General features: G+C 43.6%; 1 protein-coding gene and 1 long non-coding RNA gene across 6 annotated transcripts in view; one reads left to right on the forward strand and one right to left on the reverse strand.

Moving 5' to 3' along the window:
* Window positions 1-2767: 2767 nt before the first annotated feature.
* On the reverse strand, window positions 2768-7049 carry LOC309338483. Its single transcript, XR_014154922.1, has 3 exons — window positions 6998-7049; window positions 5126-5340; window positions 2768-2804 (listed from the first exon to the last, which is right to left on the reverse strand). It is a non-coding gene; the product is annotated as an uncharacterized lncRNA (long non-coding RNA).
* The window catches only part of WDPCP (WD repeat containing planar cell polarity effector), a 210854-nt gene continuing 186091 nt past the window's right edge, over window positions 3032-27794 (forward strand). For 3 of the 5 annotated variants that reach the window (XM_081855532.1, XM_081855536.1, XM_081855537.1), the window contains exon 1: window positions 22829-22857. In XM_081855532.1, the coding sequence (XP_081711658.1) occupies window positions 22844-22857 (14 nt within the window). In that variant the 5' untranslated portion in view covers window positions 22829-22843. Of the gene's footprint in view, window positions 3720-22828; window positions 22858-27794 lie in introns of those variants that run through there. The other 2 variants (XM_081855533.1, XM_081855534.1) reach the window with 2 other exon arrangements.

Genomic DNA, 27794 nt, shown 5'->3' on the forward strand with positions numbered 1-27794 from the left:
CGAGGCACACCACCATTAGAAAATGTTTAAAAAATTAACTCTGTGCCTATATTGACTATATATAAAGTAACTCTCTTTAATAGGAATCAAATAAACACAAAGAAAGTATTTTATAATTACTTTATTATGAAATAGTAAGTACCGTATTTTTCGTCCCATAGGACGCTCCGTCCCATAGGACGCACCTACTTTTTTGAGGGGGGAAATAAAGGAAAATTTTTTTTCCTTTATTTCCCCCCCAAAAAACCAGGTCGGGGAACAGTGGGATGGCGGTGCTGCGCCTCCCCGCTGTCCCCCGAGCTTGTGGGGCTGGCCCATGTCTGCCTGGCGCGAGGGGCGCTCTGCTTCAGGGCGCCCCGCGCGTCCGGCGGCAGGCTACAGTCCGCAGCATGGGGAACCCTCTGTTTCAGGGCGCCCCATGCGCCCCCCGGGTGCGCAAGGCTTGCGGACACCAGCGTGGAGCACGGGGCGTCCTCCGAAGGGCGCCCCGTGCTCCGCGCTGCCAGCTGACGCCCGCAAGCCTTGCACTCCCGGGGAGAGATCCCCCGGGTGCGCAAGGCTTGCGGACACCTGCGTGGAGCACGGGGCGTCCTCCGGAGGGCGCCCCGTGCTCCGCGCTGCAGGCTGCTGCCCGCAAGCCTTGCGCTCCCGGGGGGAGATCCCCCGGGTGCGCAAGGCTTGCGGACACCAGCGCGGAGCACGGGGCGATGGGATGTGGGAGGGAGCTCGCTCCCCGCCCCGCGTGTGCTCGCCGCCGCCGCCCCGCCTCTCGCCGCCCGACTCGCCCGCCTCCCTCCGACACACCAGCCGACGTCCCGCGGCACACTAGTGTGCCGCGGAACACCGGTTGGGAAACACTGCTTTAACGGTCGGGATATTTGGGGTTTTCCAATTTTGTGCTAACAGAATCCTGGCAGCTACAATTGCATATTGAAACATTATGTGGTCCTCTTTCCTGATCTCCTCTCCAATCATTCCCAGAAGGAAGGCTTCGGGCTTTTTAACAAAGGTGTATTTAAGTATTTTCTTTAATTCATTGTAGATGGAATCCCAAAATTTTTTAACTTCTTCACACTTCCACCACATGTGGTAGAAGCTCCCCTCTTTGGTTTTGCACTTCCAACACCTTTTGTCGCCAGTCTTATACATTTTTTGCAGTTTCACAGGAGTGATGTACCAACGATACATCATCTTTTCCATATTTTCTCTGAGGGCAGTACAGGCTGTAAATTTCATTCCTTTAGTCCACAGCTTCGTCCATTTTTCAAACTCCAAATTATGTCCAATATCTATAGCCCACGTTACCATGACCTCTTTAACCTCTTCATCCTTGGTGTCCCAGTCTAGAAGTTGATTATACATTTTTGATAATAATTTGGTTTTACTTTCTATTATCTCTACCTGGAACTTAGATTTTTTCTCATTCATTCCAATCTTTTTGTCATCCTTCCATAAGGCATTAATTTGGTAATACTGCAGCCAACTAGATAATTTACCTTTTAGCTCTTCATAGGGTCTAATTTTCCATCCTTTTTCCGATCTTATCAGGAGGTCTTCATAGGTCAGTCTCTCACCTTCCATATTTGTTTTTTTAATCGTTAATATATCTATAGGTGATAGCCACCAGGGGGTATTTTTTCCTAGTAGTTTTTTATTCTTTTCCCACACTTCTAATAGTGTTCCTCTAATGATATGGTGTGAGAAGCCTTTATGCACCTTTCCCTTATTCTGCCAAAGATAAGAGTGCCAGCCAAATCGTATGTCAAAGCCTTCTAAATCTAACAGATCTGTGTTCTTTAAAGTGACCCATTCTCTAAGCCAACAAAGGCACGAGGCTTCATAATACAAGCTCAAATTTGGTACTGAGAATCCTCCTCTATCTTTTCTGTCCGTTAGCAATTTAAATCTGATTCTCGGTCTTTTACCTTGCCATATAAATTTGGAAAGAACTTTTTGCCAGTTTTTAAATATTGAACTTCCTCTAATCACTGGGACATTTTGGAATAAAAATAAGAGTTTCGGTAGTATACACATCTTGATTGCAGCCATTCTGCCTGACCAGGAGAGTTTTATCCTATTCCAAATGTCTAATTCTTTTTGGATTTCCTTCCAGGTGTTTGTATAGTTATCAGCCATTAAATTTATATTCTTCATTGTTAACCACACTCCTAGGTATTTTATCTTTTTTACTTCTTTGATTCCCGATTGGAGTTCTAGTTGCCCCCTTAGACCTTCTTCCAAGTTTTTAACCATCATTTTGGTTTTGGTTTTGTTTAGCTTAAAGCCCGATACTTTCCCAAATTCTTCTAAAAGTTCCAGAACTTTGTCAATACTCTGTAACGGGTCCTCAACTGATATCACCAGGTCATCGGCGTAAGCCTTCAGTTTAAATTCTTTCACCCCAATTCTGATTCCTCGTATCTCAGATGTTTTCCTTATCTTATTCGCGATCACTTCCAACACCATTATAAAAAGGAGCGGAGACAGGGGGCAACCTTGTCTTGTGCCCTTTGCAATTTCAAATGTGTCTGATAGGTTGTTATTAATGATCAGTTTAGCTCTTTGATTTGAATAAATTGCTTTGATTCCCTCCATAAAAGCACCTTCTATCCCTGCTGTCTTCATGCATTCTAATAGGAATCGCCATGATACATTATCGAATGCTTTTTCTGCATCGATGAAAATTAGTGCTGCAGGAATTTCATTCTTCATTTCCAAGTATTCAATAATATTTATTACCTGCCTGACATTGTCTTTTAGCTGTCTATTAAGTAACAGCTTTCAAACAATTTTCAGACGGAAAACTGAAAAAAACGAAGAGGGAGAAACTCAAAAACCAGGATGAAGTTTTATGGACGACAGTACATTCCCATCAGATATACGAGCCCGGTCTTGGCTGGGGAGGGTGGGGTATAAATAAAATAATAATAATAATAATAATAATAATAATAATAATAAATTAATGAATAATAATAATAATAATAATCAATGAAGTGTTACTCTGAATTCCAGGTGGGGAGAGAGGAAATTATAAACAGTGACGTCCATAGCAAATTAAATGCCAAAAGACAGTAACAGTTAATGTTAACAGTGGGGGCTGCAAAAAAAAAAATCAATTATTAACATCACAACAAATCTACCTTTGGTGAGGTGGCAGACTCTCCTTTCTTGGAGGTTTTAAGCAGAGGTTGGGTTGCAATCTGTCATGTATGATCTAGCTGAGATTCCTGCATTGCAGGGAGTTGGACTAGATGGCCCTCGGGGTCCCTTCCAACTCTACAATTCTATTATAAATAAAGATACTTTGTTTCACTTCTGGTTTGGCTTGCCATGGTGGAGGCTGCTCATTACATTGGAGCCATTTTGCACGGAATATTTTGAGGATGAGATGGGAGTAATCATCCTCCCAACCCTGCCAGGACCGGAGGGGAGGGAGCTTCACCCACAGATCGCCCAACACCTGCCCCCAATCTGGAAGGCATGAGGGGGCTGAGGACGCTGGGTGGAAAGCATCGAGCGTCTCTTTCGCAACTCTCCAAAGTTGCCATGAGCGAACTCCTGTTTTTTAAGATTAAAATTCGGACTTAATTAACGGGCATGCTCTGAGTGAGGGGAGATAAACTACTCTGCTAATTGATTCAGCCACTGAGGAGCTAAAGGATTCGAGTGGAAGAGGGGTTATCATCACAATGGAACTGGTATGTTGGAACAAAAGGGGGGTGAGTCTTCTTTGCTTCTTTTTGATATTCTTCGTATTTGCTATTTTACTTGGCAAATCTCTCTGGAAGGGACTGACTACCGATTAATTATGCATGCAAGTGGATTGGAGAATATTCTAATATTTAAGACTCATTTTGACCTTATTATTAACTTTGTGGAAAAGATTTAGGAAGCTGCAATTAATTCTAATTGATCGTTAAGAATGGAAGATGGGAATTGAGGCTTCTAGCCAAAGTATGGGCTTAACTGATCTGGACAGAGATAAAACAAAGAGGTTTGGAAATACGCCTGGTACAACTGGCAGAAAGTCAGATTTCCTCCATTTGGGATGTGTCGCAGTTGATAATTACAGGCACGAAGAAGTGAAAGTGAAAAACATGGAAGAAAATAAACACCCACACAGAAACATATTGTTTGATTTAACTCGCTTGCAAGACGAACTCAGAGGCTGAGAAAAATGAACAAAGGATTAACATTGGATTGATTTATGGGAATCACCTGGACTAACTTAGAGACGCAGCACAAATGTGAGATTATTGTTATCCCCCGACCTCAGAGCATGGGAAGTCAAACAAAGATTTATAATTTGGAATAATACATGAACTGTTTGATTATTTTATAATTTGGAATGTTTTTAATGTGGCTTTTATTGGATTGTTAAATTGGAAAACTTAATAAAGATTATTATATATGTATAAAAAGATACTTTGTTTCAATTCAGTCCACAATTGATGGCACTGAATCTCATGAAGAATTGTAAGCCAGCAGCTTTGCACTGTGGTCTCCTTTGTGAAGTTCCTTTGTTTTTCATACAGTTCTTTTAAAACAACTTTCCATGCTGCTTACCTGATGGAAGACATTTGGGATATAAATGTACAAAAATACATAATGTTGATAACTGATATCCTCAGCTTGAACAGGGACAATGAGGCAAATCTAAAAAACAAACAAACATGGAAATGCTACACAGATCAACCCTCAATGAGATGCAGAAAAAGCATATTTCAGAAAGAATTGCAAGTAATAATGACATATACAAACAGATATAAAAACACAACAAATTGAAATTTATAGACATTGTGCCCGTCCACTTCCTGCACTTGTGGAAATGAAGCAGAAGGAAAAAAGGAAGAGAATTTTTGGTCTTGAACTTTCTCATGACTGGCTGGCTAGGACTGTGATTTTGGAGTGAAAAAGCACTGGAAACAGACAGCTTGACCTTCTCATAAAAGCTTCTGCTGCGCAGCTCCTGTGACTCTTGAAGGAGACTGAAATTTCCAGGAACTCTTTCAATCTTACATTCTGCCACATTAATAGCCCAGTTTGGAGTTCTTCCCAATTCCTTTTTTGTTTTTGCTACCCTTAATAATTAATTATGCAGACACTTGGCCACCTGACTACTCACCCTTAATTTCAGATCATCCATGAAGACCCAAAACAGATCCTGTGTGCACAGGGGTGAGGGGAGACAACTTCCATTCATTCACTGCGAGAACTGTCCATTTATTTATCTTCCATGCTTCCTGCACTTTAATCAGTTACCAACTCTTAAGATGATCCACCCACTGATAGCAGACATCTAAGTTTGCTCAGGAGCCTTTGATGGGGATTTTGTCAGACCTTTAATAATAATAATAATAATAATAATAATAATAATAATAAAATTATTTATTATTTGTACCCCATCCATCTGACTGGGTTTTCCCAGCCACTCTGGGCGGCTTCCAACAAAAACAAAAAATACACTAAAATGTCATGCATTAAAAACTTCCCTGAAGTTCATATGTCTTCTGAATGTCAGGTAGTTGTTTATCTCTTTGACATCTGATGGGAGGATGCTCCACAGGGCGGGCGCCACTACCGAGAAGGCCCTCTGCCTGGTTCCCTGTAGCTTTGCTTCTCGCAATGAGGGAACCGCCAGAAGGCCTTCAGTGCTGGACCTCAGTGTCCGGGCAGAACGATGGGGGTGGAGACGCTCCTTCAGGTATACTGGGCAGAGGCCGTTTAGGGCTTTCAAGGTCAGCACCAACACTTTGAATTGTGCTCGGAAACGTACTGGGAGCCAATGTAGGTCTTTCAAGACCGGTGTTATGTGGTCTCTTGGTTCATCTTGCTCAGTATTGTCTACGCTGGCTGACAGCAACTATCCAGTGTTTCATTTTTTAAAAAATGATATTTATTAAAGTTTCAAGAAAATTACAAAAAGGAAAAAAGAAAAAAACCAAAAAACCAAAAAGTACAAAATACGGAAAAAATAAAACAACAGTTAAAAACATTTTAATCTTTCCGTGTCTTAACTTTCATTTACTTATTTCCCTGACCTCCTCACACCTCCCTCTTTTGTATTCTAGTTCAATAGTTGTTTCAGCAAGTCCTTACCCTTTTGGCATTTATCTTAATGCTTTATCGTAATATATTATAACTTTACATTTTTTACATGTTAACAATCCGTTTTTACATATATCTTAATAACATTATTGCTAAAACCACTTCGCTTCATTCCAACCTCCCTCTAACATTCCTTAATTTTACAATGTTTCTGTAAATAGACTTTAAATTTCTTCCAATCTTCTTCTACCGACTCCTCTCCCCGGTCTCGGATTCTGCCAGCAACTATCCAGTGTTTCAGACCCGTGTCTTTCCCAGCACTGGCTAGAGATGCCAGGAACTGAATTTAGAACCTTCTGCAAGCGATGCAGATGCTGTATGGCTGAGTCTGCATACTCACCTACATTTAAAGCACATGATTCCCCCCAAATAATCCTCAGAACTGAAGTTTGTTGAGGGTGCTGAGAATTGTAGCTTTGGGAGATAACTGAGTAGTTCCCAGGATTCTTTGGAGGAAGCCATGTGATTTAAATGTATGATATGTAAGTCGCTGACATTACAGGCCTTTCTCAAATAAGTTTAAGATACTTCTAAGGAGATCTTACTTATTTCCTTTAATGTGAAATAACATTGGAGTGGTTTGCAGGCAGGCAAGTTGCACTTTTGAAAATATTGTTTCTCACGAAATAAAACGTGGCATGAAATTCCTGTCTGTTTCTACTTTGGGGGGCCTGGGGGCGGGAGGACGCGCTGGTGCCCAAACTTATAACTCTGCTACTATCCTGATTTTTCCCATTTCTCTCTTTGGAGAGGAAAACAAGCTGTTAAATACAGATGCCCTGTACACTCGAAGTTACGAATTGGAGTGATACAAATCAGGACCAGCTTAGCCCGCAGCGCGGGCCGCCCACCATGGGTGTAGCCAGGATTTATGGGGGGGGGGCAGGACCGAGTTATCTGCGACCCAGTTGGTCAGTTAAGTGTATTCATTTATTTTCTTGCCTGGGGGCGGGTGCCCCTTCTGCTCCGCCCATGGTGCCAAGGGAAAAGACGGAGCCTGGGAGGCCGCGCAGCGTTTCCTGCCTCGGCCGCGGGCGGACCCGCTTGGCTTCCTGGCTGGGGAGCCTCTGCTTCGCCGGTTGCCAAGTGACGCCCAGAAAGCGCGCGCCCGGCGGGAAAGAAGCGATTGCCGCCTCGCCTTCCTCCTCCTCGACTGGTGAGCGCTGCGGGAGACATTGGCGCATTTCGGAGCACCCGAAACTCGCCTTCTTTGCTCTGCTCTTTTTCCCTCGCTGGTTCTGGTTTTAGCGGGCGGGCGGGCGGGCGGGCGGGGAGAGAAGCCCCCATCTAAGGACCTGCGAGGGCGAGAGGCGGCGGCGGGCCGGGGCTAGTCCCAAGTTCCTCACGTAGCCGGATTTTGTTTTCCTTTACCCTTTTTATCCTCTTTCCCGGATTACGACGGTAGTTTTCTGATACTCCTGCCTGCTGCCTTTCCGTTTATTTACTGCGCATCGCTTGGGACTCCTCTCCTCAATATACGCACCCAGAGCGTATTTCGTGGAAATAAATCCCACTCGGGATGCACTCGCACCCTAGGGAGCAGGTCTTTGGGGCCCATGCATTTTTATTGAAGGAATGAAGCAAAAGCAGCAAAAAGTCCCGCAGCACATTTTATCATGGCATAAGCTTTTACAGACTAGTGGCCACATTGTAAGATGCATTGGATGAAAGCTTAGGTCACGTTTTGGTGTTTAAACTGCTGCAGGACTTCAAACTAACACAGCTGCCTCTCTGGAAATTGGTATGAAGGTGACCAAGCTTAGCTTTGTAGTCCCAAAGGCAATAATAGTTTATGGTGATTCATATGATTTAATATAAATTATTATGTTTCGAAAACTTCACTAGAATTTACAGATGTGACAAAATTTCAGTCTCCTCACACCCAATCCTGTATTTCCCAAAAATCAATACAAATCTGAGGTTCTGCCCCCCAACAAAAGCATGTCCCCTTACAAAAATCCTGGCTACGCCCATACTCCCCCATCCCACCACTAAAAAGGTAGCTATTGAAATGTTTGTTTGTAAATAGAATATGTTTTATTTTATACAAAATACAATTACATAAAATGATAGGAACATAATGAAATATTGTTGAAGCAGGAAAACGTAGAATCATGGAGCTGGAAGGAACCCCGAGGGTCGTCTTTCTAGTGCAGCCCCTGCAATGTAGGAAACTCGGCTAAAGCATCCATGACAGATAGCAATCCAAGCTCTGCTTAGAAGCTTTCAAGGAAGGAGAGTCCACAACCTCCTAAGGAGGATCCATCTTCCATGTATTATAAAAAGTAAACAACACTCATTTGTCCCAAGTTGTTCCACACAGAGGGAGAAACCTACAGATACAGGCCAAAAGGCACACAGAAAGTTCTGTATATTTGGGAGAATTTAAAAAAGCAAATGGTCCTCACTGACTTGGTTCAAAAAGATCTTGTTATTCGGAGGAGCCCTGGCTGCCTAGATAAAACCCTATAGTCCACAGGTTTTCAACCTTTTTGAGTCTACAGCTCCCTTGGCCAACTTCATTCTTTCTGTAGCACCCCTGTGGGTGTCAGGAGCCCAGTTATGTCACCCCTTGCCTGCAGAGCTGGCAGCTTCTCGCCCCTTTTTGAAGACCCTCCCTTGTGGAGTGTTCCCTCAGCCTCCTCTCTATTCTTCCTCTCCTTGGGAGTCCTCCAGGCAGCAGCTGCCACTGCCCTTGATCTCTGAGCTGCCCCAAGAGGTGCCTCCTCACGCTGCTCCACAGGGGCCTGGGAAGAGGATGTCCCCAGCCTTAGTAGCCCAACAGAGACTGGCCAAACGTGAGGCCAGCACCTTACCTTGGGTGCTGCTGGGCCTGCATGGCAGAAAGGCTTCCCTTCAGCACCAGGCACTCGGCTCCCAGGCAGGGAGCACAGCAAGCACAAGAAAGGCCAGCGCAGTGCCCGCCTGCCCACCCAGCCTCCCACTTACTGTCCATTCCCACCAGCAAGGGCAGGTAGACTGGCTGGCTGGGCTCCCTCACCCACTTGCTTGCGTACTCCAAGGCCGCCTCTGCTCCTGGCAACCAGCACCCCCTGGTCAGCCCCAGAGGTGCCACTTGTGGAGTTTATAGGCAGGGCTGCTAAAACAAACAAGCCTTTGGGAGGCAGAGACACAATAGGGCATCAAAGGGGAAGGAAAGGGGGACTGAGGCCAGTGTTGCCTGTGGCACTCCTGACCATCACTGAAGGTACTCCAGGGTGCCCCAGCACACTGGTTGAAAGCCACTGCTATAGCCTCACACACCCTTACCTGTGGCTTTCTTCTGAGTAGACAGTTATTTACTAGATGCAAGTCAGCAGCACCAGGCGACCCCGCTTAGCTAGGCAGTGGGGTGGATTGCACTATGCTCCTTGCAGAGTTAGGCCCAGGCTGCCATCAGACCCAACACTAGCGGCAGCAACAAACAGCTCTGGCTCGCCCAGCCCCACCCATTGCAGCCCCCACACTTACCTGACCTGGCTGTTCAGGATCGGGAGCCTCAGCGATTGCCCTCTCCCACTGGAAACAAACCAGGACTGCTCCAAGAAAATGCATGTGGCAAAAAGGAGCGCTAGACCCACAGTTTTCTTTTTAAAAAAGATTTTTTTCTTCACTTCTCACTTCCTTCTGTGGTCTCCTTGCCTTGTGCTGTGGCCCCCCAATTTATATCTGTGCTCCCCTTGGAATATCCCAGGGGCCCCTGGGGGGCCATATGCCCCCCCCCCCCCGTTGGGAAACACTGCTGTTTACTATCCTTACCAATTTCCATGGAATTTGTTCATTGTTTAAGATGAGGACACAAGTGTCAGACGAGGCAACTCGTTTACTTTTTAAAGTATCTTCTAATCTGAATGGTTCTGGCAGTTGCAATACTTAACTGAGGATCAGATGGCACTTTAGTATCTTAAAATGTTGTGCTAGAAGGAGTTTAGAGACTTTAATTACAGGGCTTGACAACCTGATCCCACTAACTATGCCTGCTTAGAACAAATTTGTTTTGCGTGGGCACTGCTTCTCTCGAAGTATGTTTTGGTCATTTCTAGATTAGATTACTACAATGAGCTGCCCTTGAAAGCCATCTGGAAACTCCAGTTGGTGCAAAAGCAGTGGCAAGGGTCTGATGGGAGCCTTATTATGCAAGTATGACACTGGCTGTGTTGGCTTCCAGTGTTGGCGCTCTCAATACAAGATGGCGATTTAAAGCCTACATGATTTGGGACCTTGGTATCTGAAAGATGCCTACACACATTACAGTAATCACGAAAGGATCTCTTAAGTAGCAGTGTAGGAAGGGGTGTGGGGTGCCCCGGGTGGCACTGGGGCTGCAGGGTGCCCCAGTCACTGCCTCCTAGTCCCTCCTGGCACCCCTCCCAGGCGCCCTCCAGACTTGCAGAATACCCTGATTTGGCCTGTAGGTAACAGCTCTACGAACAGATTCCCAATAGTGGTTTGCTTTACACAACAGACTCCCTCTTATTGTTGAAAAGAAGAATCCTTTCGTGTTGCCAGATAATAAACAGAAAGGCTGAGGCTGTAATGCCTGCAGGAGGCTTTGCTAACAAGAGGGAAACCCCTCAGGGCAGAAGCAGGAAGGAGCTCTGACTGGGCTCCTGGGGGGTTTCCCAAAGTGGAGTGGCTGTGGAAGTGAAACGGGAGCCAGAAATGTTGCGCTGGACCTGGGCTGGGCCTGGAAGGAGGCGCCTGGGGGTCCTGCTGCTCTGGAGCGGACTCTTTAGGAGCTCCATCTCTCGGTTGGCCATGACACTTGCACCTGGTCAGCGAGGGAGTGGCCAGGCCCCATATAGCCGCCGCCATCGTGCATGATGTCGTCGAGCCCCTGCCAATCCTGGAGAAGCTGCCACTGCAGATCGACTGCTTGGCCATGAGGGTGTGTCAGCTCCAAAGGGCCCAATGCTGTCAGAAGAAGCAGTGCAGGAGGCAGGCTTTTTTTTGGCCAACACTGGGCCGGCATGTACTAGCTGTGTCCCTCCTGGGAGGGACGAATTTGCTTGGGCATTAAGAAACCTGGTAATTTGCTTCAATTGCATATTCAGGCAAAGGGTCAAAACAGCTAGGACCCAACTCAGTTTGCTGTTGCTAATAACGAGGGCAGGGAAAGAAGTACAGGGCTCTTGGAAGTGGATGTGTATATGACAAGTCAGTCTTGTGAGTATGTATTTTCAGTTAGACATACACAGGTCAGATTATAAAGGGAAAGTCCTTCCTATTTGCCCCTGTATACGCAATTCCTATGCACAAATAAACTGCCTATTGAGTTAATAATAATAATAATAATAATAAATTTTATTTATATCCCGCCCTCCCCAGCCGAAGCCGGGCTCAGGGCGGCTAGCAACACTAAAATAGTGCAACATTATAAAAACATTATAAAAATTAATTAAAATCAAAATTGATGGCAACCATAAACTAAAGTTTTGTAAAGATTGCCAAAGGAGGGAGTCAGGCTGCGCCCTGACCAAAGGCCTGGTGGAACAGCTCTGTCTTGCAGGCCCTGCGGAAAGATGTCAAGTCCTGCAGGGCCCTTGTCTCTTGTGACAGAGCGTTCCACCAGGTTGGAGCCGCAGTCGAAAAAGCCCTGGCTCTAGTTGAGGCCAGCCTAACCTCTCTGTGGCCTGGGACCTTCAAGATGTTTTTATTTGAAGACCGTAAGTTCCTCTGTGGGGCATACCAGGAGAGGCGGTCCCGTAGGTACGAGGGTCCTAGGCCGTATAGGGCTTTGAAGGTTAAAACCAGCACCTTAAACCTGATCCTGTACTCCACCGGGAGCCAGTGCAGCTGGTATAGCACCGGATGAATGTGATCTCGCAGCGAAGACCCCGTAAGGAGTCTCGCTGCGGCATTCTGCACCCGCTGGAGTTTCTGGGTCAGTCTCAAGGGCAGCCCCACGTAGAGCGAGTTACAATAATCCAGTCTGGAGGTGACCGTCGCGTGGATCACAGTGGCTAGGTCAGGGCGAGAGAGGCAAAGAGCCAACTGCTTAGCTTGGCAGAGATGAAAAAATGCCGCCTTTGTTATAGCTGCAATCTGCGCCTCATGGAGAGGGAGGTATCAAAGATTACACCCAAACTCTTAACGGACGGTGCTGGCACTAATTGCACCCCCGCAAGAGATGGGAGTTGCCCCCTCAATCCCATATCGTCCTGTCCCAGCCAGAGGACCTCTGTCTTCGAAGGATTTAACTTCAACCGGCTCCCACGTAACCATCCAGCCACAGCTTCCAAGCATCTGATCAGTGTGTCTGGGGCCGAGTCAGGATGGCCATCCATCAACAAATAGAGTTGGGTGTCATCAGCATACTGCTGGCAACCCAGCCCAAAGCTCCGGACAAGCTGGGCGAGGGGGCGCATAAAGATGTTAAAAAGCATCGGGGAGAGAATCGCACCCTGAGGCACTCCACACACCAAGGAGGTGCGCGATGGCAATTCCCCCCCAAGCGCCACCCTCTGTCCCCGACCAGAGAGAAACGAGCGCAGCCATTGAAGGACTCTGCCCTGGATCCCCACGTCGACAAGGCGGTGGTCCAGGAGTTCGTGATCGACCATGTCAAAAGCTGCTGACAGGACGGGCATGGGTCGAGAGACCTGGCATTGCACAACACCAGTGACGGAGGTGAGTAATCCTTGCTCACCCTACCCTTGTCTCTCGGGATGGGGCGCAGATTGGAAGGGGTACGAGCATATCCATATCTCAATCCCCTTCGCCTATGACATCTTCCCCCACCGCCATACCTCCCTCACCCCTCCACAGTAGGAATCCCGAGCCTCATACTAGCCTCCATTTACAAAATATAAAAGCAAGCAAACAAACAAAAAACAATTACACCAAAACAAAACCAATCCCCACCCCACTCAACAACCATCCCACCCCAACCCAAAATAAAACAAAACAAAATAAAAATACATGGATAAAAACCACCGTTTATCACCGTACAACAAAGTAAAAAATAAAAACACTTTTAAAACAGTTTAAAATATATAAAAACATTTTAAACATTTGCTGCAGCAGCACCAGTGTCCTTAAAGTTGTGGCGGTGGTGAGTGTGGGCCCCGCCCCCGGGCCTGGTGAAGTGGGCTTGTAGGGGGAAGAGCCCTCCCCACAAACTCACGGCGAAGCCCGAGGCCTCCTTGGAGCCTTATATGCTGTGGTGGAGTATGGGGCCCGTCCCCAGGCCCAAGGTGGAGAATGGGCTTGCAGGGGGAGCGGTCCTCCCCACAAACTCACGGCGAAGCGGCAGTGGGGTACAATTTGCATAATGACTGGAAAGCTGAAGAAATGCAAATGATGTCGTATGACAATGGAGTGGTGTGTGTGTGTGTGTGTGTGTGTGTGTGTGCATTCTTTGAAAGTTTTGCAATTGGTTTCCCACCTTACTAGGAAGCCTGCTTTGCTTTCACTGTATTTCTGATGAAAATTTGTGGAGTTTTGTCCTTGAAATCAGTAAGCTTTGTAGGCGAATTATTCTACTTTATTATGAAGTTACTTTTAAAATGGCCTTCCTACTGTGTTCTGAGAAATGAAAGAATAGTAGAAGACTGGATAATTCCATGATGCTGTGGTGCATGTTAAATAACTTTATCCGGCATAATTTCCTGGGATTTGCATAGTGAACTTTCATCAGCTGCAAAAAGCATTCCAGTGACATAGACCAGGCTAAATTGAGAGGCCCAATATTCCGTGAAGTGAGATTGGAGGCAGGCAACTAACTGCAAGAATGGAAACAATGAAATGAGTTGTTTTAGCAGGATGACTTTTCTGTGGAAATTTACATAATTGCCACTCTAGCACAGTGTTTCTCAACCTTTTCTGACCGTGTCCCCCTTCCAACCTTGTTTCCTTCCTGTGGCCCCTCCTCTCCTGCCGGTAGAAAGGTAGCTGTTTAAATGTTTTGTTTTGATAAAGAAAAATAGGGGTAGTTTGCTTTTGCTGCTCCACCCCCAAGGGACTGCGTCCCCAAAGTCCATGATCGGTCGGAGATGAATGGATGGAGGCAGGATGCAGCGAAAGCAAGGCAGAACTTTATTTCTCTGTTGCAGCAGAGTCCCCTCCCCCCCAGCAAGGAGACAAGAGAGACCCAGAACCAAGAAGAAACATCTCTTTTAAGGGTTTTCATTTTGGTGTGGAGAAGGACATCCCCTCTACAACAGTCAGAAATTACACATAAGGTTGGGGGGGGGGTGTTTTACTGTGGCTTAGGCCACAGGTGTGATATTCCTGAGAATTTAGCAAGTTTTACATAGTTCCAGACACAGTTTACACAGTCTCATGCCGTGGCCCCCCATTTACGCAATTTTCACCTGAGGCCCCCTTGAAATATCCTGGGGGTCCCCATGGGCCGTATCCGTGACAAATGAGTTTTAACAATAAAAAAAGTTCTATTTACAAATGAAACATTTAAATAGCTACCTTTCTACCTGTAGGACAGGAGAGGCCACAGGAAGGGGACCACAGTTGGAAAAAGGTTGAGAAACCCTGTTCTTGGGTGTAAGCTCTATAAACTTTTGTGTTTACTTTTTAGTAAAGTTGCATAGGATTGCACTTAGTAATGTTATTAAAATGATTGCTGCAATTTTCAATCTACCTAGAAGGGAATGAGGGTTGACCTGTACAGTAAACATCTTATAGGTAAGGAACATAAGACACGTGAAACAGTTAAAACTACAATAAATCTACTTGGTGTCTAAATTCATTGATCCAAACTAGCATTTCATTCTGTTAAAGTAGGAAATGGGACACAAAACAACTGTGCCCATTTAGATACCTTTTTTTTGTACTTCCCAGCACTAGTCAAGTAATCTTGAACTCAAACTGCAGGAAATACTTGGAATTCCACTGTAACAATATCCAGCAGAGAATATTTAAGTAGTATTAAGTTTCAAATACCTGAAGCAAAATGCTCTTCAAGCATCATAAGCAGTTGCAGCTTATAAGAACTAGTATAATCTAGTTTCTTTTTACCATTTCCCAAATGAGGCATAGTTTTAATTTTGTCACCAGAAATTTACTGCAGGGGGGAAATGAATATTGCATTTCATTAAAGTATGTCTAAACTTTAGTATCCCCAGTAAAGCTGGGCGATATCTAATTTTCAACATATCACCAGCTAAACATCACAATATTTAAATATATCACGATATATGGGTCTAACTCTTAAACTGTCAAATTTTTACTTACTTTTAACATATTGTTACAACTGTTGTGTTATAGTACTACTGTACCAGTAATGTTTAAATTAGTACATTTTGTCTAAAAATGAAGCTGTAGAAGTAATCAGTACCATAGATACCAAAGCCAAGGCAAGAGAATGTTTCCAAAAAATTTTATATTACTAAACAAGAAAAAAGCCATTTCAGTGTCACTTTTAGATATTGAAATATAATTCACTGTTGAGTCTTAATTGAAGTGTGTATACATCCCACAACACCAGTTATTTGATTGATTGTTAATTTTCTTTTCTGCACCAGGCCAAAATAGAAAAAATAGTATGAATAAATTTTAACAAAACAAAAGATTTTTAAATAATATTTTTATTGCAAAAAATGTGCATTTCTTTTATAGACCAGGCTAAACCCCCAGTAACACCAATAAGATATAAGTTTTTTAACGACAGGAATCTTGTCTTCAGCTTCTTTATAGAATTATAGAGTTGGAAGAGAACCTGAGGGCCATCTAGTCTGACTCCCCTGCAATGCAAGAATCTCAGCTAGATCATACATGACAGATGGCCATTCAACCTCTGCTTAAAAACTTCCAAGGAGTGGTTGGCTGGCTGGATGGATGCTCTCATTCTCTCTTTGCTGCTCAGAGTAGGAAACCTCCCTGTCTGACCAGTTACCAGGAACGTGCTTTGAGACCGTGTGACAAGCTGATAGAAATATCCCCAGGAGTCCCTCTAAATTAATGTGGAACGATAGGGGTGTCTGTAGGACAAGAAAGAGGGTGGCTTTGAGAGTTTGGTGAAACCATGTAGACCATGTGAACCAGCCTCCACTGCATTGGATGGAATAGTTTCACATGCACCAAGTAGAATAAAACAGATTGATGTGATAGTATGCTAATTTTGGTGAAACCTTTGCTTTACCTACTAACTTACATGAAAGTGAGTAGAACACAAAGGGACCTCTTTATCAGATCCTGGTAAGAATAAGTTTGATTACAGTCATTCATACATTGGTAACATTCTGATAAGATCATCATGCTCTGCATAGTAGAACTACCTCTGAAATGCAGTGCTATAGAGTTCTAAATAGCCCAAAGGAAAAACAGAATACTAGATTTATGTTGATTGCTCAGGCTCAGTTCACCTTGTTTAGGCTGATATATATTGTAGTTTTTGCGCTATAAGACGCACCCGACCATAAGACGCACCTAGTTTTTAGAGGAGGAAAACAAGAAACAAGAAAGCAACGCAAAGCCTCTTGAGCAAAGAGGGAGGAACGCTCCGGCTGCGCTCAAGAGGCTTTGTGTGGCTATCCCTGAAACCAGAAGAGCAAGAGGGATTGGTGCGCACCGATCTCTCTTGCTCTTCTGGCTTCAGGGGTAGCTGCGCAGCCTGCATTCGCTCCATAAGACTCACACACATTTCCCCTTACTTTTTAGGAGGGGGGAAAGTGCGTCTTATAGAGCGAAAAATACAGTATATTTTGCATATATATATATATATTATTGAATTTAAATGTTACATCACAAAATTAAAAAGAAAATACACCACCCATCGGGTTAACAAAAATATGTTGTATAGAAAGTAAAATGTTACTAAAAAATAGATGTTACCTATACATATAAGAAAGTTATTCCATTCTTTAAACCCTTAAATTACATCCTCCTGTATGAACCTGCCCACAATAAGTGTCCAGCAAAAGGCTTGCTCTGTGTGCTCTCATCTTCAGAGATATAGTGGCTACATGCAGTGGGTCAGGTTTTCCCCTGCCCCGGACTTTGACACTCTTCTCTCAACCAGCCACATGCCATGTTGCTTATTTGGCCATATATGCTTTCTACTTCCAACAGTTAAGTTAGTCAGGCAATAGATGGAGAGAAGCTTGTTTCTAAGACTGCAATCCTATACACTTAAACTTGGAATTAAAATCTCATCAGACTTGGATCACACCCATAGCATACATTTAAATCACCCCTATACCACTTTAGGGGACGCGGGTGGCGCTGTGGGTTAAACCACTGAGCCCCTTGGGCTTGCCGATCAGAAGGTCGGCGGTTCGAATCCCCACCACGGGGTGAGCTCCCGTTGCTCGGTCCCTGCTCCTGCCAACCTAGCAGTTCGAAAGCACATCAAAGTGCACGTAGATAAATAGGTACCGCTCCGGCGGGAAGGTAAACGGCGTTTCCGTGAGCTGCTCTGCTTCACCATAAGCAGATTAATCATGCTGGCCACATGACCCGGAAGCTGTACGCCGGCTCCCTCGGCCAGTAAAGCGAGATGAGCGCTGCAACCCCAGAGTCAGCCACAACTGGACCTAATGGTCAGGGTTCCCTTTACCTTTACCTTTATACCACTTTAGCAGTCATGGTGTCTCCCAGAGATTCCTAGGAAATGTAGTTGTTAAAAATGCTGAGGGTAGCTTTGTGAGTGGTCTCCTCTCAACAACCATAACAAACTGCAGTTCTCAGGATTCCTTGCAGGAACCAATGACTGTTTAAGTGGTATAGGGGTGATCTAAATGCATGCTGTGGATGTAACTTTACTGTGGCTTATGCTTGAGTATACATGGATAGGATTAAGCTGTAAATCATTCTTTTAAGATGAACATTCAAATGTTATTGGGGTTTTAATAGGTGATGTAGTACACCATCAAAATAACTTTTTCTCCATCATGGACTGGTTGAGCAAGATCCAGTAGTTCCAAGATTCCTTTTGCTGGACTTCCGGGTTGGCGCCATCGCCGAATGGCGGACTCCCTCCGAGCTCCGGAGGGAGCCTGCTCGGCAGGGGCTGGGTCCTACCGCGCCGGCGAAGCGGGGACCCTCAAGAACCATGGGCGCTGAAACCCATGGACATGGTGACTCGGCTGGCACCTTTTGCGCCCCCCCGACCCGCGAAGGAGCCTTTTTAAAGGCTGCGGAACGGGTGACAGGGGGGGTGGTGCTTTGAGTCCTCCGCTTCTCCTGCCGAGCGAAGCCGCATGCCATTCGATGGAGAGCGCTGACTTCTTCTATTGAAAATTTGGACTTAAAAGAATAACCCGTGAGTAATTGGAACCTGGATTAAAAAGGGGGATAAATTTTTAAAAAATCCGGAGCGAGCGGGGGAGGCGCAAAAAGGAAGTCAGCCCCCCCTTGTTGTAGAGGAGTTAAAGTAATGGATTTGACAACTAAGATCGAGTGCAACCCTATTTTGACAAAGTTACTAACTTCGCGATGGAAAATTATAAGACTGAGCTGGAGGAGAAAGGTGGAATTGAACTAAAAAACAACACACACCCCCCCCCCCCGGAATCCTGGGAGCGATTTGTGAGAGCGCCGGGAGAAGAGAAAGAGAGGTTTTGACAGCTGTCAAAGAGCTGTCAAAGCGGAAGAACAAAAATGAGAACTTTGTTACGAGGACTTTGCCGGTTACATTTGTTATAAATTGGATACAAATTGGTTAAAACAAGGAATAACAAGTTATTTTGACTGGTGGGCGTGATCTGGAAGGGAACTGAGTTATTGCAATCCACCTAGAGGAGCTGAGGGATATTACAAGTATTGTTGGCTTGGAATCTGAATAGAACTTTTTATCTCCTGGGAAACTGCAGAAATGGAACACTATTTTGTCTACAGAGGTCTACACACTAAAGGAGACAATAGATTTATCTTTTGAAGAATGGAAGGGACTTGGCATAATGTTTTGTTCCTGAATAACAGAGCCTCTGCAGAGGAATTAGAAGCTTTTGGAATTAGAACATTTGTGCAGGAGAGCAGGGGAAAAAAAAAAAGGAGGAGAGAGATCAACAAGAACAACAAGAACAACAACAAGAATTGGATAAAGTTGGAAGTGGGAACATTTGGGACATCCAGATTTGAAAGGTCTAAAGAAATAAAATTGGAGTTTTTACTCCTAAATATAAAAATCTGGATGGAAGAAATGGGCCTTTTTGAGATAGACTCCTTCCAAGATTGGACATTCCAAATTAAAGATGACTGGTAAAGGACTATGGCCTAGATAGATGTGGGAGCTCCAGGAAGACATCAGACGTTGATGAACATTGGGAACGCAACCGGGAAAGGGGGGAGGGAAATTTGGAATCCAAAGGGCGTAAAATTATATTTGATTATTTTAATTATATTTTATAATTTTATCCTAATTAATTATATTTGATTATTTTAATCTGTATTGTATATCAAAGGGGGGAACGCGTGGAAGGGAACAGGTTGATTTTAGGGGATGGGAAAATATTTTTAAAATTGGGCTAATGATAATAAGTTCAAAATCTGGGATAAGAACTTGCTGAATTTATTTGTAAGAATTGGAATACAAGAGGGGGAGGGGAGGGGAAGTCCTGGAAATATGTTATTGAAAATAAGATTTTAAATTCGGATGTTTTGTTTTTCTTTTTATTTTGTTGTAATTGGAAATTTCTAATAAATATTATTTTAAAAAAAACAAAAACAAGATTCCTTTTGCTGGGAGCTGTGTGACGTCGGGGATCAATAACAATGAGGCCCAAAAAGGCTACCTGAATAATTGTGGTTCCTTGTGGGCACCATACAGTTCCTCTGTTCCTCTACTACAGTGGTTCTCAATTAGCTAATTACTGAGCACCCCTTAATTTTCACAAGCCAAGCCACGGACACCCTACTTTTGATAACTCTATGGTAGTTACCTCTGCAAAGCAATTTTTTGAACAAAATGTGGGGTAGCTCCTAATAAGCAATGGATTTTAGGTGCACTAAAAAGCAGACTAGGGCTGGGTGATAGCTGGTTTTCAACATCATGGTATATCAGCAGCTAAGTATCATGACATCCTGATGTACCACGATGTGTGCTCCCCCCCCACAAAGATGGGCCAGGTGGTGGTAGAGGGTGGGTGGGGAACGGAGACCTTACCCCATTGCTGGCTCGTGTTGGAGGCAAGGTGGGGGCTCCTTTAAACTTCTCCCTTGAGAGGAGTGCAACTGCACGCCTCTCAATGGAGAAGTGTGGCACAGCGGGCACTTCCCCAGCTGAGGGCTCAGGGGGTCTGGGATGCCTTACCTCCCAGCTAGCAGAGAACTACAGTCTATATCTCTGCTCTCCACAAAACTCTCCTTCCTGACTGCTGCCTCTGGACTTTTTAAGCTCAGCAGTTCCAGGAGATCTTCATGGTCCCAGGTGGTGCCATCTGCTTGCTGCGCCACCCATCTCTTACCTTGCCTGATTACACTGTTACCCTGACCACTATACAGGTAACTCACAACTCACGTGCATTTAACTTGCGCACATTCAGCTTTACACACTTTGCAAAAAATGTTAAAAAAATTAAAAGGGAAAAGGGGTGGGTATCCAAGAAAAAAGATTTTGTCAATCCCAGCTGTGGAGTTGGTAAAGCTGTAGGTTGCAAAGGAACAACTGAGAGGCTTAGAATGTACTCTTGATTGTTCCTCTATAACGGACTTCCTCAAACTCGGCCCTCCAGATGTTTTTGGCCTACAACTCCCATGATCCCTAGCTAGCAGGACCAGTGGTCAGGGATGATGGGAATTGTAGTCTCAAAACATCTGGAGGGCCGAATTTGAGGAAGCCTGCTCTATAAGCAGGGCTGCCTTTTAAGTTCAGTGCTGACTTGAATTCAAGTCAAGACTGCAAATGAAGAATTGAGGGTGAATTTAGTGCGCTTTTGATTCTTTGAAATTATATGACTCTATAGGTCATTGACAGACGTGTGGCCTGCATCCATCTGTCAAAGATTGCTTTGTAGAGAATCACAGGTGATGTGTCTCTGGAACTGTTTGAATTGTGCTACTTAACAAGTTCTTCAAGATTTTCTATAGGATTCCAACCCCTGGATAAAGGTACCCTCAGGGTGTAGATTAAACTGACAGGTGGGTTAGAAACGGAAATCTATCAATATTCTAATGATTGCTCAGGCTGCTTCAAAATGTTCTTTAATATTTTCCAAGCATTAAAATTGTAGCAATAAAAACTGAATGTTACCCCAGTGCTGAAAAGAAATATGTAAAATACGTTTTATTGGTTCTGTTCTTTACTAAACTGAAACATTGCAATTATCATGCAATTGTATGTATTTAATTATATAACATATGTTTTTAGTGTAATTGCTTCTCTTTCTTTTGCAGTGAAATCATTTTCCATTTTAGGTATTGACCTACTGACCCAATGGAACTTGATTTTCACCTTCAGTTTTCCCCCTCTAGTTCTCTTTCTTCCTGCTGTGATCAAAGGGGTCCCATTATCTTGAAAGAGCAGGAGAAGGACATTCTTTTGGCATTTTTCTGATGCTGATTCTCTGAAGCAATGTTTTGTCTCTGAGAAGGCATTCAGTGGTGTAGTTAGCACGTCACATTAAACTATAGTTTAAACTATACTAAAGTTCAGTGAGATCTTCAAACCAGATGTCAAGTGTGCCTTTGGGAGAAAGATCAACCTTTTTTTGTTTTTAGGCTGACAAACAGCAAAATGTACAAGTGATATGCAGTTGCTTTCACTTCAAAAAGTGGGCAAAGTGAGTTTATATTTTAAACATATTGGCATCTCCAGTAGCCTTTACGAGATGTGCTTCAAGGAATCTTATTTTTTTTAACCATAGAACGAATGATCTTGGGACAAGTTCTGAGGGATTGTTTTGAGAACCTTCTACTATGTTGAAAGATATTTTAGCTGACAGCATGAAGATTGACTGCTTCATTTGTAAAGGGAAGGATTAAAAGAGTTAGTCAGAAGTCATTACACTGAATTACATTTTCTTGCTGTCAGTGATTGAGATATGTTAGTAATAACTCGAATGTGTAGGTGCCTTTTTCCTCACAGTGTGTTTGGTCTTTTATGAATACTTGAAGTAGTCCCAGTAGTGGGTCATCTAAGAAAATAGACAGGGTTGTATCCATTCAGGGCCATCCTAAGACATTTTGGCACTTGAAGTAGACCCTAAAATGCCACTCTGCTTCAGCAGGGTAGAAGGGGTGAGGGACGACCTACAACAGGAACAAAGGGGGAAAGGAAGTTTGGCATTGGGTTCCCCAGTGGATCCTGCCGCCTGAGGCTGTTGTCTCATGGGTGGGCCGGCCCTGTTTTCAATGGCTACCTTCTGCCAGCAGAAGGAGGCCTTCTGCTCATGGGAGAGTCTTCAGTCATGCTGAGGCCTCTGCTAAGCTAAGCAAAGAGAAAAAGTGGAGACAATTTCTGCCACTTACTCCGGCAGTAATTCCCCTCATGTCACTCTTCCATGTTGCCTAACACCCTGGAGCAGATTTTTAGAGATGGATGGGACTATAGGAGGAATTGGGAACAATCACCTTCTGCTCTCTTCCATTAGATGAGGCATTTGCTGGCGCAAAAGGCCTTCTGTGAGCATAATGTGTCTTTTCTAGGGATCAGACAAATATGGAATTTGGGCCCATCTCTATGCCACTGGCAGACTTCCAGCACCAAGGCAGTAGGGAAGCTTGAATTAGCCACACCATCCCATATTGCCCAAACAGCACACGGGTTAAGGGCATGGCTCTTAACAGCTGCATTTTCCTGGCAGTTTGAAATCTGAGTAAACATTGAACTTAGCACAACATGCAAATTGGAAGGTGGGAGGTTTATTTGCTAATTGAATGTTCACATATTATATGTAGCAGAAGAAGCATTTGAAATAATTAGGGTTGGACATTTGACCTGTCAAAAATACTAGAACAAATGATTAAGACTTAACCAGGTGTTTAATTTTTAAAGCCCTAGTCAGCAATTACTGGTAGTTTTGCTAGAGGAAAGGAAGATAGTAAAGAACCAGGCCTTTGCCATGCTCCAGGGTAGACCTCTGGCAGGCTCATTGCTATAGTGATTTCTCCAGTTGTTGATTCCTAATTTAAAGCATTGATTATTCCATGTTGCAATAAGAAAAAAAGAAAACTAGGCTGCCATCTTCACAAAGTAGAATTCTAGATGATTTTTGATTGGTCAGATAATAAACAACCACAACTGGTCAGTTGATTGGCACCTGAATCCTAGAAGAAATACTTGAAGATCATGGCCACAGTTACCACAAAGTCTTCAGAGGATGATGGGCTAAACCAACTAAAGCATGCTTCCCCAAACTCGGCCCTCCAGATCTTTTGAGACTACATTTCCCATCATCCCTGACCACTGGTCCTGTTAACTAGGGATCATGGGAGTTGTAGGCCAAAAACATATTGGAGTGCCAAGTTTGAGGAAGCCTGAACTAAAGCAAAATAAAGCTCATATCAAATTAGGCTTCATTTAATTATTTGTTTGCAAAACCTTGTTAGAAGCATGATCCATGTTTGGGTTTTAGGCATGTCAGTATTGGACCTTCTTATGGTCCTTGTTTGGCATGAAAACAACTGTGGGAATCAACTGAGAAACGAGAGTGGTGTGTTGTACAGGTCTCCTTCCTATGCAGTAGGAAAAGTTCTATTTTATATTTGCATGATCTGCCATGGGTTCTGCCTCTGATTATTAGTGGTATGTGCACAAGTGTCAGAGTTTGTGGTAACATTTCAGAATTTTGTTAGAATCAAACTTCTTGTTTATGATCAGTTACATGGAGAAGATTTGCTTGTTCATTCGTGTTATAATAGTTAAAGGGTTATTTCTTTGTGCTGCAGGCAATACCAATTCATGTTTATATTTCCCTGTCTACAATTTATTCAAAGGCTCTCCAACCTTTTTTCTTCATTTATGTAATGAATGAACCTACTTTTCTGAAGAACAGCATAATATAATTTAATATATACCTGTTGAAATCCAGAATGTGTACTTCGTACACTTTTCTCCTTCTGAATACATCTGGGGTGACTAACCTGTGGTCCTCCAGATATTGTTGTACACCAGATTCCATCTGTCCCAGGCAGTAGTCATGGGTAGTGGGAGCTGTACTCCGGCAGAATCCAGATGGTCAAAGGTTAGTGACCCATTTTCTAAAATCAGTAACAGGTTGCATATTTGTTGGATCAGCTATTTCATGTTTGTGTTCTGTAAGAACCCTCAGATGAGTGTTCTCGAGATCCAGTTGTTAATATTAAATTTATATTTTATCCTCAAAATGTGGGATTTTTTCAAGTAATTTCAGTGTGCATTGGATGGCATTATTGACTTAATAATATTTATTTGGTGGGAGGCATTTACACTTCTCTCACAATTGAGGAATGGTGGTCTTTTTGTCCTGGGAAGCTTCTCTTGCTGCATCACCATATAAATTTCATTATGTGTAATCTGATGTCATTCAACATTTTATAATACACAGGGTAAACCTGAACGATGGCTGTTGGCAGTATCTTTCTTGCTCAATTTGAACACTCACTTCTCACTATATTTTAATGTCTCTTAAGAGGCATAACAATTCTTTGTGTACCGGTAGTTTTTCCATTTGTGCTCGAATGATCATTCCATCACCTACACTATCATATCAGGTTCCTTGCTATTTTAAATTTAAAGGGATCTTCTAATTGCATATTCTGTGCCTGTGGTAGTTCTGTTCCTATGGCCTCCAGTTTCTTATGATATGCTTTGGATTTTCCTGGAGAGCTAATTTTCTGTGTTGTGAATGGGAGTGAAAGCCTCAGGTTCTCTGTTACATTAACAATTTAGAAATATATGAAGAAAAGTCGTTTTTCTCTTCCTGGGCAAGATGGAAGTTACTTGGAATTAAGTAATCCTTTAACTTAAGTAAATATTTATACAGTGGTACCTCTGGTTAAGAACTTAATTCCTTCTGGAGGTCCATTCTTAACCTGAAACTGAGGTACCACTTTAGCTAATGGGGCCTCCTGCTGCTGCTCCACCACTGCCGCACGATTTCTGTTCTCATCCTGAAGCAAAGTTCTTAACCTGAGGTACTAATTCTAGGTTAGCGGTGTCTGTAACCTGAAGCGTATGTAACCTGAGGTACCACTGTACATGCTTGAGAACTGGAGTGTTCACTTACAATGTCAATGCTTACTGAGATGGGTAGGGAGGATCTCTTTCAAAACCTGGGATGGGTAGGGAAGGATATAATCAGTATTAAAAACTCAAATATACAAGCTAGGTGCCAAATGGCTTCTTCAGCCAGGGTTTATAATTGCCAAAATGGAATGCCTAGTAGCCATTTTGGGGACAGATGGCTCGAAAGTCTTATTTTTCAATACAACTTTTTGGTTCCTAAAATTCTGATTCAGAAGGGGAAAGACAATAGTTTGCTTATTTCTCCTCCCCCAGAACTCTCTTGTATCCCCAAAAATCTGTCTGGCAGGGCTGGGGAACCCCCTGGAACAGGGCCATTGTTTGGTGTTGGTTTCATTGAAAACCACATCCTCTTTGCTTCCAGCAGAACTCCCCACTACAGTGGAACCCATTCTGCAATAGGAGAAAACCTTCCATTGCTGGAAGGATCCAAAAAATTGCATTTTAAATGTTGGAAAATGCAATATACCCAGAAGAGATGTTCTAAATATTGAAACACTTTCATCCTATAAAGCAGTGTTTTTCAACCTTTTTTGGGTTTCATGAAATAATTGTTTCATGAAAAAAATCACGAGGCACACCACCATTAGAAAATGTTAAAAAATTTAACTCTGTGCCTATATTGACTATATATAAAGTAATTCTCTTGAATAGGAATCAAATAAACACAAAGAAAGTATTTTATAATTACTTTATTATGAAATAGTAAGTAAACAGAAATATGAAAAATTATAAAATACTTTATTTTTAAATCTTTCGAATTTTTGAAATTTTTCCACGGCACACCAGGCAACATCTCGCGGCACACTAGTGTGCCGCGGAACAGTGGTTGAAAAACACTGCTATAAAGGATAGATTTTTACAGGATGTGTTGCTAGTGTGTGAAAACAGTCAAGATCCAAGGATCCCCAGGCATGCAGCTCCAGATGGTGGAGATATCAAGTGCTATCCTGGCAAGCATCTTCACTTGATCACAAGTGGCTAATTGTTTTCAATTACATGTTTGCAAAGAGTTATTACCAATTAGGCCTCTTCTAAGTGCCAATTCTCCACTGTGAAAATGGAAAAGAAGATTCCACAATGCCACCTTTTACAGGTATTTTCCCCTGTATAAGACGAGAGGGGACGGGCGAATGTTTTTTGGCGTGAGCCCGAGATTGTAAGCGGCGATTGGCTGCTTGATTGTTTGGGGGGGGGGGATGCCGAAAATCACTCACCTGCCAGAATGCAGCAAACAACTGCTGCATGCTTTTTAAAAAGAAGAATTGTGACACACACAGCTTTATAGTGGTCCATAGACTCAAAATACACAGTACAAACAATGGTATATATCACGTTAAGGCGTAAGAGCCGCCTTGCTAGCCAACAGAGGAGCTTTAGCCTGTACAGTGGTACCTCGGGTTAAGTACTTAATTTGTCCGGAGGTCCGTTCTTAACCTGAAACTGTTCTTAACCTGAAGCACCACTTTGGGGCCTCCCGCTGCTGCTGTGCTGCCGGAGCCCGATTTCTGTTCTCATCCTGAGGCAAAGTTCTTAACCTGAGGTAATATTTCTGGGTTAGCGAAGTCTGTAACCTGAAGCATATGTAACCTAAAGCGTATGTAACCCGAGGTACCACTGTATATACTGATTTCTGATTCTTGCTGCTTCCGAGAGAAAGTTTGCTACAGCCTTATCCTCAAGGAGAATCTTATCATAAAAGGAGTCAGCAATTCCAGGATGTTCTGTTAATATTGGTTTGACAAATACTGTCTAACCTGTTTATACAGACTAGATTATAATAAAATGTGTTTCATACATTCAACATCCTGGGAACATGGGCACAGCCTATCTTGGTATGGGATGCCAGCCACTCTTCCACTCAACATTTCAGATGGAAAAACATTTAATCTGACCTTTAAAAACGGACAGTGATAGTTTGGCACGGTCAGATTCTTAAGGTAGGGAGGTGACAGAAAACCCTGCAGATACTGAATTCCTAATGCAGATGAGCCACAGGTCACATATGAGTGAGATTGTAAATCACTGAGGGCAACATCCCATAACCTCTGTTTCACAGTTTTGAGGGCAGTATTAGAGTTGCCATATCCTGAAGAGCAAAAAAGAAGCCACTGCCAGCCCGAGCTGGGGAAAGAGATGTGAAGGTATGCGGGGCCTCATTCCCCAGCTTGGGCTGGCAGGGGCCGCGGCACGCAGAGCAGCCTGCGCCTGAGGAGCCCGAGCCCAAGCCAAATCCCCCCCAATAAACAAACAAACAAACAAACCCACCCCCTGGACATTTCTTTTAAAATATAAAATTCCCCCCCGGATGGGCATGTTGGCCCCCCAAAAGAGGACATGTCTGGGATTTCCTGGACGTATGGCAACTCTACCCCTGGGCTATTACAAGGGCAGTAGCAGTTCTAAGAGGAACACCAGACAACTGGAGAGATGCTTTAACATCACATTGCCCAGACATCTCTCTTGGCTATGCTACAAACAGAGTTTAACAGCTTTGTATTTGAAAAGTTAAAATCTGCTATAAATTGGATTGATGGAATTAAAGGTGGGATTATACATCTTTCAG

This window comes from Podarcis erhardii (assembly GCF_964252035.2).
Source record: "Podarcis erhardii genome assembly, chromosome: 3".
NCBI classification, from domain to species: Eukaryota; Metazoa; Chordata; class Lepidosauria; order Squamata; family Lacertidae; genus Podarcis; species Podarcis erhardii.